Raw genomic sequence first — 14,333 nt, 5'->3', positions numbered from 1 at the left:
ATATCAGCTGACAGGTGCTATTTTTGTTTTATTAAGATATCACTGACACATTCATAACAGACCCAAGAGACAAGAGAAATAAGAAAATTCATATATTTCATGCCATTTGTGGTAATTATCTAGCTTTAAGAAGTGGCACTGTATTTCTGTACATTGTACCAAGAGGTATACACTTGAATTTTGCTGTTGCTATTGAAAATTACAGGACTTGCAGATTAAATCTTAGATCTGTACTAACTGTATTAACTAAGCAATAAACGGTATTTCTTGCCAGGAGCATAAGCCAGTCAATAATGGAACTCAATGCATCCCTCATTAAGACTCTTATATGTATAGAAGTCATTAGAAAGTCAGCCTAGAATTTACAGAAATTATTTTTATTATAGATTAAATATATAAGGTTACTTTTCATATTTTAAAAAGTGGAACTACTGCAGTGTACTGCCTTTTCATGATGGTTACAAACCGTATTATTATACAAAAGGCATCACTGCCTGTATAATAAAAAATCTTGACTAGTTCTTGTTGTACAAGCATTAACACTAATGGTGCAACACAAAGAGCTCCCTTGACTTCTAAGCAGATTTTAAAATTACTGCATGTTATTAGGAAAATCAATGAAGTATACAGAGATACTAAAAGGCTCCTAAATATATGCTGGAATATAAAAATAAAATCTTTGCTTAATAAAGGTAGAAATATATCTACAGTGAAATTTACTAATGAAAATTTCTGACCAAAATTCATATTTAATTTTTTACAACCTCAAGTGTTTAAACTTAGCAAAGCTTTTTTACAAAAGCTAGCTTAGTTGGCAAATGAATTAATATTAAATAACCAAATTAACACAGCTATATGCTGATTTGGTGTTAATAATAATCAGTAACACTTCCACAAACGTGCTTTGAGATAGCACAATACTATGCACCGAGAAGCAAAAAGTCTAACAAATTATCTGTACAGATTCACTTATTGAAATAGGGACAATTACAAGTTTGAAAATAGAGTAATCTAACTATGAGGATGGAAAAAAGGATGAAGATTAATACTAGCAGCAGTCAGAAATTAAACTAAAGAAAAAGACTTAACTGCAATCATCTACTGTTTGCTTCCCTTAAACCATGCTCTTACCAGTCTGTTGACTCATTAATTGCAGCTTTAGCCCATCCACCAGCATCAACGGTACCAAACCCAACATCATCATGGGAACTGGATGACGACTGGTCAGAGAGATGTGGAGGGAGTACCGACAGCCTGTCATCTTCGATAATGACTGTGTCATCTTGGGGCATGTTCACCGTTGGAGACAGCTGATATTTACCTGAACAATAAAAGAGAAAAAGACAAAAAAATAAATAATGGCAGCGAAAGCCTTGAATAATATATAACTGCAACTGATAAAACGTCATGTCAAACTACCGTGCTCCTGATAAGAGTGACATAACATAGATATTAAAATTAAATACGTCTCACTTTATAAGTATTCCTATGCAGAGGTCTGAAAAACAACATGTCCCTGCAGCCTAAAGTAATCTCTTCAAACTCTGCTGAAGACTTGGAGAAGTTCAATGAGGGCTGACAAAACTCATCACCTCTCATGATCAGATGCCGTACAAATGGCATTTGAAACTTACTTGACTAGGAACTTGGAACCATGTTACAACGCCCACACAAAGTTACGAATTGTGAAAGGTGATGAGAACTCACAGCTAAAACCAGCAAAATCAAAAATCCAAATTTGGAAAATTGTCTATTGTACCCTTTAGAAAAATAATCTATGGGCACCTTATAGGCTTCAAACATAGAAATAAACATTTCACTTGAGATAGATATATCAAAAAAAAAAAAAAAAAAAAAAAAAGAAGAAGAAGAAGAAGAAAAGAAAAATCTGTCTTCATTCTCTTCCCAGGAAAATTCATGTACGTTCTGACACCAACATTAAAATGGTGAAGTTAGAGCCATCGCATATAGGAAAGAGACATAATAAGGACTCGACTTTGTTCTTTATTTGTATGCAGACTTTTGGGCTAATTCAGCACAGTAGTTAAAAGATGATATTCACAGGATTCTTACAAACTAGTAAAGTACTGTTTCCAAATAAAAGCCTTTATGTCAACTTTATGTCATCAAAACAGACTTAACATCTACAAAGAATGCAAGAAAGGACAGTTTTTACTACAATGCTTTGTAACATACTAATGGTTTAAGTTGAAAACTTCTGTTTTTCAGTATATGCATGAGGCATGGATATAGGAGAATGAGAATTATATAATATTATTTGGAAGAAGGTAGAAATATAGAATGATTCCTCTTGAAGACTTAACTTCAAATAAACACTGGTTATGTCAGTATTGAGAAACACTAAGCTAAAACTGCATTTGTTAAAAGCAAAGCAATGATTTGCAAATCAGAGGAAAATTGTTCAGTTATCCGAGGCAGTGGTTAATTCCTTCACACTAGCTGCTAAAATTTTTTCTGTTACAGAACCTCTCTAGAAATACTTTTTTCCTGCTAGATATTGATGCCTGACTTAAAAAAAAACTGTTATTTACAAAGTTTGGCCCTAACCTTACTACACTCAACATAACTTGAAACGAAAGATCATTACATGGCAAGACTTTTGCTACTGGAAATGCATTATCACACCAAAACAATTAGTAAAAGTGTCATATCTCATGAGGGAATACCACCAGTTTAATCCAACAGCAGAATGTGAATTATTACAAAATGATGAGGCACTGAGTAACAATATATAACATTTATTTACATTTTCATAACATTAACTGCTTATGTGTCCACATCAAATACTTTCACACTTTATTCTTAAAACAAATACAGAAATGTTGTAAGACTGTATGGAATTAGAGGAAACAACTCTCCCTCTCCCTTTTTTTGGAAACATGTGTCAGTCACTCTGACTTCCTTCAAGTGTTAATTGTTCCAGAAAAAAACTTATGCATAAAGATTAATTAGATAATTACCGCACTGCTAGCTAAAATCATTGCAGCACTAGATGATACATTCTGTATAGTTTTCCAAAGGGGGGAAACCTGGCTTCAAAAGAGAATTTTTAAAACGGTGAAAGTAACTGGAAGAAAAAGGTACTGCCTGGCAAACAACTCATCACTGTCAAAGGGAAATGAATGCGTTCAGTTTGCATAACAGCTGATTCTTTGCCCAGCAATAGCTTCTTTGATGGACAGGTTAATGTTTAGCCTGGTAATGTACTTCTTTCCAAACATAATGTCTACAAGATTGTTAACTGTGTAGTTAATAATGTCTCCAAAGAATTCATTGTGAAAAGGTATAACCTTATGGCATTCTGCAGATTGAACTTCCCGTTTGAGAGGCTACAATAATTCAGTAACGTTTTTAACTTTTCTCTACCCTTCTTTATATCTGACAAGGGTGAAGAGTGACATTTTAATAGTTGCTTTGGAATTAAGGAGAAAAACCATGTGACGTGCCTATGCTTTTCACTGCAGATGAAGCTAAAAGCAGGTGAAGGGCTTCACCTCGAAAGCACGCTGCTCGACGTACCTCAGCACGGGAGTCAACAAGAACTTTGTAGAGGGCTCAGTTAAAGCGGACAGAAAAATACCCTCGGCAAAAAGTAACTCCGCAAGCGTTCTGAGAAATATTACAAGGAAACCTCAAAGAAATTTAAACCCAGTAAGCTGCAGTATATCGCAACCAATCTACAAATATGAGGCTTTGCTCGAGCTGTCTACAAACCTCTCAATGACAATAATATTCTCTTAGGCTAGAAAAGCCCTATTTAATTTAGCAACTGAGTTCTCTTGAGGTCCAGTTGGGCCTACATTCATCCAACTTCAGTATGGTAATCTGTAATAATAGGTAGTATTTTGGACGAGGTAATAAAGAAGGGAAAATATTCGCCCTTTCAAGGGCATCACATATCACATGATGAGGCTCAAATTTCTTGCAGTAACCAATCTAGACCCTGATGACCATGCCAAGGATATGGTAAGACGACATGCTGCCTTTGCAGAAAAAGCAAAGTCTCAGAGTTTCTGTACCACATGGCTGGTCTCCAGCTCTATCAGGACTTTTCACTTAGAAGGAAAAATATGTCAATCACCATAACTTGACTTGAAAATAGTTTGGACTTAAATTACATCATGAAGATAAAGCTCTCCAAAAAACCTGTACATATACACTATAGAAAGTGAACGACAATCATACTCACAAAGGACCCAGCTACTACAGGTCCCAGAAAGTCCTTTGCAATCTTGGAAAGCCCAGGAGTCTGCTTAAGTTCTTTCCTGAAATAACTTGGTTCCCCAGCTAGACTCAGTCTGGAAGACTAAGTCATCCTGTGATATCTTGCCTACTTCTTGTACTTTTGCTATTGCTCTCTCTTTAAAGGGAAGAAGTTGTAAGCATTTTTTTTTCTTTTTTTTTTTTTTTAATCTATTGAACACCCTCATGAGGATTACTCAAATCCAAGCATTACTTTAGTGCTGATTTTCATGAGCATTTTGATATTGTGTGATTCAGAGCAACCATACACTTCAAGCTTCTTCCACCAGAAACTAGAGAGCCCTTCTTGCTCTGACATGCCAAGTGAGTCCTGACCTGCCAGACCAAAACATCAGCAACTACTAGTTTGTGATGAATAATGAATTATTGATCATGTTAGAAAATCCCCCCAAAATTAAAACACTTACATAGAAAATGTATTGGCAATCTCAAGATAATGCCTTATTTCTACAAGTATAGAAGACAATAAAATAATAATAGAAACAATAAAAAAATAGTTACGATGATAACAATTATAAGATATTCCTACAGGAGAAATACAGATAAATGTGCAGTGAGAAATAAGAATTTATCCAGACCTTCATGTACTTATTTGTTACTAACAGACCCTTTGTCCATATCAACATACTGAGTTGTGGCAAAACGTCCGCATCAACTGACTTCCCATGCTAAATAGATATGGGACTGGAATTACTTGTTATGGGGAACATCTAAGGAAAGTCAGTGACACTACAGAAAGAAAGAACAGGAAATCTAGCAGTATCTTTATCTTCTACTTATTTGAAGCAACTCCAAGAACCAATCATTGAAACAGATGCAGTAATGAAAGAGCTATCATTTGGTTGTCTCAACTCTGTCCAGACTTTGGATCTGAAGAGGATGCTCAGACTTCCAAGAGTGCCATAGCAGATCACCATGTTCTGAATAAATTGTTAGTTGGGAACTGCACTGGGCTTGTAAAGCATAATTTTCATTTAATTGACACACAGACTCTACATCTCCTGCTTTGAATTTTTCTGTAGTGCTTCCTCCTGATTGTATCCCAAAGACAATAATTATTTACATAGAGAACAAAGTAATCCCTGTTGTGTAGCAAGTACCGTAGTTTGTTCTTCTGGGGGATCCTGAAGGATGAAAAGTAAATTCAGTGCAAGTCATTGTTATTCTGTGTACCCTCAATAAATAACTTCTGTTCAGTCACCTTTAGCAACAAAACCTGCCACCTTCATAAGAAACTATCAGCAGCTAAAAGAAAAGGATGAAAGGCAACTTGTATTAAGCTGTTTGTTCAATAAGAATAATTCATCTAGATAGCAGCTATGCATTTGCGTATTGCAAAACCCAGAAGCATACGGGATGACATTTAAGAAGAGTATATCAGAAACAAAGACTTGAATTTTTAATCACATAGCTAAACAAACTAGAATACTACAAAGAGGCTGTAGGAAAACATTAAAAATAAATAAATAAAAAGAAGGATTTATTCTAGTCGTCATATTTTTAAAGCAAAAAAGAAACAAACTGGTCAAAACAAAAATATCAGTCCTTGAAAACAGAAAGAGGGATCTCTTCTCCCTAAAATCTTTCAGTGAAATATTATCAGATGAAAAAGCATAAGAAAATTAGTAGCAATAATCATCTTCTAGAAAAGAAGTAGATTACATAAGAATCACTAGAAACTTTAAAATTTTCATGTAGTCCTCTTGCAGTAAGCAAATGTTTCTTCTATAATTTAAATAGTGTTTTAAAATTGGTACTTTATTTCCAGTCTCTCAAAAGGCTCAGACAACTAGATCCTGTTGTCAGTTAGACTGAAAGAGCAAGAAAACAGTCTTAAATATCTTTCTTGAAAATTACATTAGATATATTTCTTTAAAAGTCATTTAAAAATGGACTTTTGTTTGTTGTCCAATTTTGAGAAAAGACTGAGGGGAGTGGGAACTTTTCAAATCTTGAGATTATCACTTTTGAACAGACTGATTTAGGAAGGGAGAAAGTGTAAAGCCATCAATTTTATGTGACAGTAAAAGACACAGAAAGACAGAGTCTTTCACATACGAGATCCAACTGTGAGCTCCTCGCCACAAGGTACCAAGAACGCTACAAGTTTACATTGTTAAATCTTCCGAGGGCTAAATAAAAAGTCACCAGCTGAACCATGGAGGCCCTAAGACAGCAGGCCACCAGATACTGGGAGAGTATCCGGGAAACCAGCATGGCCTCTTCGCTTGTCTTCATGGCCAGACACAGTTCTCAAAGATCTCCAGTTTTACTCAGCCAGACTGTTCTTATGACTAAAGTTGGCTTTTAAGTCAATTTTCAAGAGAGGAAAATGTTTTTGAACAGTTACATAACACCACATATACATCCCTGGGAAACTAAAAGTTCTGAGATTATTCTCATGGATTTAAACATTACAGCTTTGTGAAACTACAGTGATTGCAGAAGAGAATGACACGGCACTAAAAAAAATCAGTTTTCAGTTATGGTGGACTATATCACATTTACTATGTGGTTCAGGCATGATTTGATCTTCCATGTGCTTCTAACTAAATCATCAGTGGTTTTAAGTCACAACCAATTTTAAACCAACTTTCTACATAGTTCCTAGTCTCTCAAAATAACACAGACTTAGAAGAAATCAGAATGCCTGTTTCAGACTATAAGAAAAACTTACAAAAGGCAGGATGGGTTTTCGTGCGTACATTGTAACCAAAAGCATTAGATTTTAAGAGTTTTGGAAAGATTTTGTTGTTGTTGTTGTTGAAACATCAGTTATTGGCCAGTGCTAAAGGAGTGATACCAGATTTGATGAACCACTAGTTTGATTTGGCATGGCAAGTCCTGTGCTCCTGGGATGCGAAATTACACTGCTTTGCTTGACATGTGTGCTCACAGATGCTCTCCGGGTCTGTTCTCCCATGGCTGGACAAGGTGTTTAAGTGATAATTCATTAATGCTTATATGAGTTCTACATGTAAATCCTCTGCATCACGGATGGAAAAAGCAGAAGTTAGTGATTTTCAAATACATTATCTAAAACCCTGAAACTATATGAAAACTGACTAGTCTTTTATTTGGGAAAATAGTGCTAAAGACTTAAGATTATTTTATCACTCCTTACATTTTTCAACAAATATAGAAATTAAAAAAATATTTTTCTTTAGATGTATATGACTGTGTGAACGTATTATTTCTTTGATATTATGGAATGTATTATTTCTTCTGATTTGTACAAAATGTAATGCAATAGATTAGAACATGATTTATTTTAATTACTGCTGCTCAAATGCACACACAAAGACAAAAAATTGATGGATTATCCTAACAGCAAAATTGTGGATTTTCAGACAGTTCAACAACATTGTTATTTTGCTACTGAACAAAAAATTCCTAAAAGATAAAAATGAAAAAAAAAAAAAACATATACACGCAGAAAAACATATATGCCAACTCTTAACTGGAAAAAAGGCCCAAATCACAGACTTTCACTTTCTAAAGCTGAAAATCTATCTTAAGGTATTCAAAGTTAAATTCAGTCTTGCTTCATATCAAGTTTATGGCAATAACCTCTACTAATATAGTTCATGGGTGTCAAGCACCCTAAAAAAGTTGCAGATCTAATGGTTGTATTTTATTTTTAAAACTTGCAACTCAAGCAAGCAATCGCAGTTTATGTCAGGTGTGATTTTAATCAAACCAGGGTTTTTTTTTGTTTAAAATTTGAAAATCCTTTCAAGCAATCCCATGCTAGTCAGTAAATCTGACCACTCCTGTGGCAAAAAAAAAAAAAAAAAAAGTCTTTATTACCTAGACCTCTACATAGAAAGCTGAACTGCTGCACAGCAACTGCTAATAACCTTATTATTCACTGGGGCCATGCAGATGGTATGGCATGGAAACTAAACAAACTACGCTTAAAATAAGTAAGGAGGCTTTAAAATTGATGTCCTGCAAAGCAAAAATTCAACCAAAATAATGAAATACCCTATAATCATAAATGGCTGCAAATTTTCATTAGTTATTGTTGCATCAGTATGACTGAAATAGAGAACAAATGCTGAAATATGCTTATAAATTCCTTATAGAAAGACTCGTTGACTTTTAATTTGAATAAAGACTCAAAATGCAGACTAGACTAATGAACAATTTATTGTCCCAGATCAGACGCTGGAAAAAACGTTAAATGCTCCTGTTATTTATTTCACGACCTGCCACGGGATATGAAATTCACTTTATAAATCCATTTATTGACGTTCTTTCTCACATTAACCTATCTAGAAGACTTCTGTGGAACAATTTTAAGGCATGTTTTAAATTGGTCGGTGCAACTTTCATTTTCCCCGCTTCCCACAGGAATCGCACATTAATCACCCTTCGATGAATCACAGAACGGTTGAAGCCCAGGTTTGATTAGCAGAGTTCACTCGACTCACCCATTATCCTACTCAGCGCAGCATTCCTCGTGGGCGATTCGCTGAGACCCTCGATCCCGCTGTACAGGGAGTGGGAAATCCTACGTTCCCTGTCATCCAGTATAGTCTCTATAGGCAGCTCTGGCCCAGAGGGGCTCCCAGGTGACTCCAACTGCGCAGAGAGAGGAAAATCAGCGCTGAGCATCCATTTAGCAGCATGGGGGAACTGTAACAACTTGCTTAAGGCCTGGACCTGTCTGGGCACCAAATGAGCTAGAACCTTTTGCCCTGGACAAATATAATTTGCAATGACAGTTCTGCTTAATGACCAACTTTGTCGCCACTTGCACTGCGCCTCCCATGGTGCCCTGTCAAATTTCAAATCTTTCAGCAGCAAATTCGTGGGAGGAAAAAGATTACATTTTAGTGTCTCTTTGTTGCACAATTTCTTCTACAGACTGAGTTTTTGCAATGTTATCGGACAGACAGCTGGGCCATCTTTCGCACGCTGGCAGCCTGTCAGACCAAGACTCCTTTCAGGAGCACAGCACAGGAGCCCCGGTTGGAATTGAGCTGCTGATGTTTTGTGAAGTGGTGCATTTTCCTTTCAAATGCTATCATCATGGAAGCCTCCATGAAACTCCATCACATGTATTAGTAACCAAGCAAAGGTTTTGTAGTGAGGGGGAAAAAGAAAAGAAAAGAAAAGAAAAGAAAAGAAAAGAAAAGAAAAGAAAAGAAAAGAAAAGAAAAGAAAAGAAAAGAAAAGAAAAGAAAAGAAAAGAAAAGAAAAGAAAAGAAAAGAAAAGAAAAGAAAAGAAAAGAAAAGAAAAGAGAAAAGAAAAAAGGAAAGGAAAGGAAAGGAAAGGAAAGGAAAGGAAAGGAAAGGAAAGGAAAAGGAAAAGGAAAAGGAAAAGGAAAAGGAAAAGGAAAAGGAAAAGGAAAAGGAAAAGGAAAAGGAAAAGGAAAAGGAAAAGGAAAAGGAAAAGGAAAAGGAAAAGGAAAAGGAAAAGGAAAAGGAAAAGGAAAAGGAAAAGGAAAAGGAAAGGAAAAGGAAAGGAAAAGGAAAGGAAAGGAAAAGGAAAGGAAAGGAAAATGGAAGGTTTTGTAGCTAGGAAAAAAAAAGTAGCTTCCCATTAATTTTTATTTTTTTCTGCTTAGGAGGAGTTTTTTCCTCTGCCTTTCCTGCCCTCAGCGACAGATATTTCACATGTTTCTTTCAGTTGGGAATTTTCCCTAATTACTGCTACAACTGCAGCATCTTGTCACATTCACAAAAATCAGAACCGGCAAAACCCTACAGGCCCCGGGAATAGCGGGTCCCTGCCCACCACAGGTCGAGACAGGCCTCTGCGGCGCATTAAAAGCCAATTCAAGTATGGTGGAGAAGCAGAAAGAAACTTGTTGCTTGGCCACGTAAACAGGGGAAAAGCCTGCACAGACATTCATTCTCCTGCCCCAGTTGTCCTCTATCACTAGACTGCTCCCAGTGATGACCTACTTCAGTCTTTGTGGGGTTTGGTCACCTCTTTTTTCCTTGTGTATGCCCCTCAGATTGTCAAAGAGGAGAGTCCTTGCAGGTCAAGCAAAGAAAAAGGTTTGAAATCACATAGTTTGGTTTCGATGCCCCATTAACAATCGGCAGCTCTCTTGACACTGCCACTGCAGGACCTCAGAGTGTGGTGAGCCTCTGTACGCTGGAAACTCAGCTGAGACTCCTGAGCAACCAATAACCTGCTGTCAGTCACCCACCACGGAGGTAAAATACTTCCCTGCCATCATTCAGCCCCTCACCATCCAACCTCACTGCATGTAAAGCTTGCGATTCACTTGAGCTCTAGCATCCTTCTAGTTCCTCGGTAATGCATAAAACAAGCTTCATTGAGACCATTAAATCAATTCATTTGCAAACAGCATGAACTAAATCTAGCTCTCCTGAATCAAAAAAAAAGCAACTAATAAATTTAAGAAAATAGATGTTTTGCATGACAATCACATCACCTCATCACCTCACAGATCACGGCATTATTTGTTCTGACCAACATACCTTTTCATATTCAAGTGTATACTTTATATCCTTATACAAAACCCACCACATGTTTTTCATATGTATTGAAATACTGCAGGAACCAAATTCTGCAAGACATCGAACAAAGCCACCAGGAATTGAGAATGCTTATTGCACAGGCCTGGTCTGTAAATGGGCAAACAAGGAGCAGTTCATGGTTTCAGGAATTACAATAACAAGCAACATGTTTGTTTTGGTTTTGTTTTGTTTTTTCTTAAATAGATGCCCATTATTAATCACTCCATCCGCAGTTCACAGATGACAAAGAAACACATGCTATGAAAAAAAAATTTAAACTGCTTCAAGGGCTACAAAGCACTCTTAACTACAGTCTTCACAACAGAGGCTTTGAAGTCAACCGGATGGACTAACAACTTGTGACATTTGGTTACTGGCTCGCTGCCCGGGACACCGAGGGGTGGAGATCTGAGCAATGCTGCATTCCAAAGTAGCTGAGACCACAGCCCGAGGTCGCACCGCCTTTAAAAATTATTATTTCTGTTCAAAGCCATCATCTGTTTAATATAAATGAGATATTTAATGAAGTTCCAAATTGTAGACTTATCTCTCGCAGTTTGATAAGCACTGGGGAGATTTACTGCATCGGAGGGTCAACACAATTACAATTGGAGGCACGTCAAGCTGCAGGAGAATAATAAACTTGCAGTGCAAGTGAATTAGACTCAATAAGGTTTAAATTGTGAAATGAGGATTTGTTTTACCATTTTTTTTAAATGCAGATTACAACTGACAGCTTTACTGAAAAGTAAATTAAACAATATTCTGAGCTTCCGATTTAAAGAAATCAAAAGCAAATCCAAAAAGGAACAAAAATGTTAAATTTTGAAATGCTGTAAGAAAAAAGAGTGGGAAAAATATTAGACTGCTTAGGAGCTTAAACTTGTACAACAAATGTGTTAAATGATAAATTAACCTTTATTTCATTGCCTTTCAATAACATGCGAAAATATCAAAGTGTTTGGGGATTTATTTTCCTAGTACTATATTGTTGACTTTATGTAACAACTGTCCAGCTTTTAGTGAACCATATCACAGTCCTTTTTCATGTGATGACCCATCAACTTTCAAACGCATTTGTAAGAAGGTCTCAACAGATTTTTAGAAAGATACAGATAAGAAGAAAGCTATGAATCAGAGAAATACATAGAAATTCACACCAAGTAAAGTAATAAACTACAGTGTATATAATAGACATAGCAGGAGTGCTGTGTTTAGATGTTTTCTAAAGTGAATCACGTACTTTATCATTTTCATGAGAAAAATGTTTTCCATTTCTAATTAGCATCTCAAAGGATGTATTTAAATAAAGATACCAACAGCCAATTACACAAATACTTAATGAAAGATGCAATATGTTTTATAAAATAGCAAAAATTAGGCAAGAAGGTGACTTTTACAAAAAATGTTTTCCTAACATCGTTTACAGTAAGTCTGTAAGAAAATATACATTAAAATTAGAACTTGTGCTGAGGGTAAGATAAAGATCACCTGCCCACAGTAAGATTAGTTCAAATAAAAAACCGCTCTTCCTAAGTCACTTCTAAAAGAGCTTGAGTGACACATGCCTTCCCACTGATATCAATGCCATCCTGGTATAATCTAATTTGATTAACTGATAAAGAATAGGTAGCATAAACAAAGATGTACAAATTCTTGAGCTGCATTAAAGGCCTGGCTAGGAAAGCAAGCTAGGCAGCAAGTGGCTCCCATACACTTCCCGCAAGGGCTAAGCGCTAAGAGTAGCACCAACTCCTACGGCTCTTGAGAGTCACTGAACGGTTGGGGTTGGAAGGGGCCTCTGGGGATCATCTTGACCAATCCCCTGGTCAAGGCAAGGTCACCTAGCACAGGTTGCCCAGGACTATGTCCAGTCACGTTTTCAGTATCTCCAAGGATGGAGACTGCACAACCTCTGGGGCAACCTGCTCCCCTGTTTGACCACCCGCACAGCAGAAAAGCTCTTTCTTATGTTTAAATGGAATTTCCTGTATTTCAATTTGTGACCATTTCCTCTTGTCCTTTCACTGGACACCACTGAGAGGAGTCTGGCTCTGTTTTCTTTTCCCCCTCCCACTATGTGTTCACACACGGTGATACGATTCCCCCCAAGCCTTCTCTTTTTAAGACTGAACAGAGTTGCCTCTCTGGGGTCCTAGCACTGATCTGTCATTCACAATCATATTTGTAAAAACACAGAAAGCCTTATATGGTACAGACTCCCTTTAACTCCTTTTCTGCCCGTTCTCTTAAAATAGGACAGAAACAATTTTTTTTTTTTTTTTTTAAGAGATCTCCACCCTGACCCTTTGTCATTCAGATAAGACCCAGCTGTTTGTTAAAGCACTATCTGGACTAACTAGCCCAGCTGCTACTTATCTAGATGATAAAAGGACAACTAATGTGGTCCTTTTTACTTAAACACCATCATCCATCCTATCTGAAGTTATGCACATAAATATGAAAAAGTTTATGCACAAGAACATTGCCAAAATATTCAAAGCATAAACAATTTTTTTTTTTTTTTTGGTAAAGAAACAACAATCAGACTCTCAGACTCTCCTTTTTCCCATTGGGAAATAAATTATCTGTCCTGCAAGCATTATGGATTTTGAAGAAGCCACTGTATAAATTTCCTGCATCTTACAATGCATTCAGGGATATGAAGCTGTTTGGTTGCACAAAATAGTTCTCCACGCTTTCAATTCCTTCCCCTTTTTTCTAATCTGTGTCCTGTTGGCTAGTATGAGCCCCAAAGCTAAAAGCAGGCTAGAGACTATTAATAAATGCTGCACTAGAAGCTCAAGTAAAACTTGTACCACAATTCAAGTAGAAAACAAAATGGTCCAAAACTCTCCTGTAGGTTTCAGAGGGAAAGTTAGTATAGAAAAAAGCCAGCATTTAACAGATGGAAAGCTTGTCCAAATAAGAACAGAAAGACCCATAAAATATGGCAGATCAAATGTAAACAAGAAATTAAGAAAGATAAGAAAGAATTTTAATCACCACTCTTCAGAGGATGCTCAGACAGAGGGTAAAGCAGTTTCGAAGAACATCAAAAACAGAAAGGTAGTTAGGGAATCAGTGGGACAACTTGATGGCAAAAGCATGAACGGGGCACTTATGGACAAGAAGGCTGTAGCAGGGAAGCTCCATGAATTCTTTGCATCAGTCATTACTGCTGAAGACACTGGGGAGATTTCCATATCACCCAATTCTTGGTGGCAAACAAGTCAGAGGAGCCGGATCAGCCAACAGTAACTGCACGGGAAGTGTTAGACCCAATAGATAAGTCAGACGTTAATATCTTCCCCAGAGCAGATGGTGCTCTCTCAAGAACTGTGAAGGAATTCAGGTGTGAAATTGCGTAACTGCTGGCCATGATGTGCAACCTACGCCATATCGCTGTGGCCACATGAATGGCCATGGTGTCAGAAGACTGGCGGTTGCCTATATATCTGGAGAGCATCTTGGGAACTACAGACACAGGAGTCTCGCTACCTTTCTGTTAAAGGGCCAGAATCTGCAATAAAGAGTACGATCACTGA

At 36.9% G+C, this 14,333-nt stretch overlaps 1 protein-coding gene across 17 annotated transcripts in view; it reads right to left on the bottom strand.

The window, feature by feature from the left end:
• Nucleotides 1–14,333, bottom strand: part of PARD3 (par-3 family cell polarity regulator) — a 470,717-nt gene that overhangs the window by 162,549 nt on the left and 293,835 nt on the right. For all 17 annotated transcript variants that reach the window (XM_062568908.1, XM_062568913.1, XM_062568911.1 and 14 more), the window contains 2 exons: nucleotides 8,721–8,871; nucleotides 1,132–1,321 (listed from right to left, as the gene is read on the bottom strand). In XM_062568908.1, coding sequence (XP_062424892.1) covers nucleotides 1,132–1,321; nucleotides 8,721–8,871 — 341 coding nt within the window. The remainder of the gene's footprint in view (nucleotides 1–1,131; nucleotides 1,322–8,720; nucleotides 8,872–14,333) is intronic.

Source organism: Rhea pennata, chromosome 2, assembly GCF_028389875.1.
Source record: "Rhea pennata isolate bPtePen1 chromosome 2, bPtePen1.pri, whole genome shotgun sequence".
NCBI classification, from domain to species: Eukaryota; Metazoa; Chordata; class Aves; order Rheiformes; family Rheidae; genus Rhea; species Rhea pennata.
This window is presented reverse-complemented; position numbering and strand designations above follow the sequence as displayed.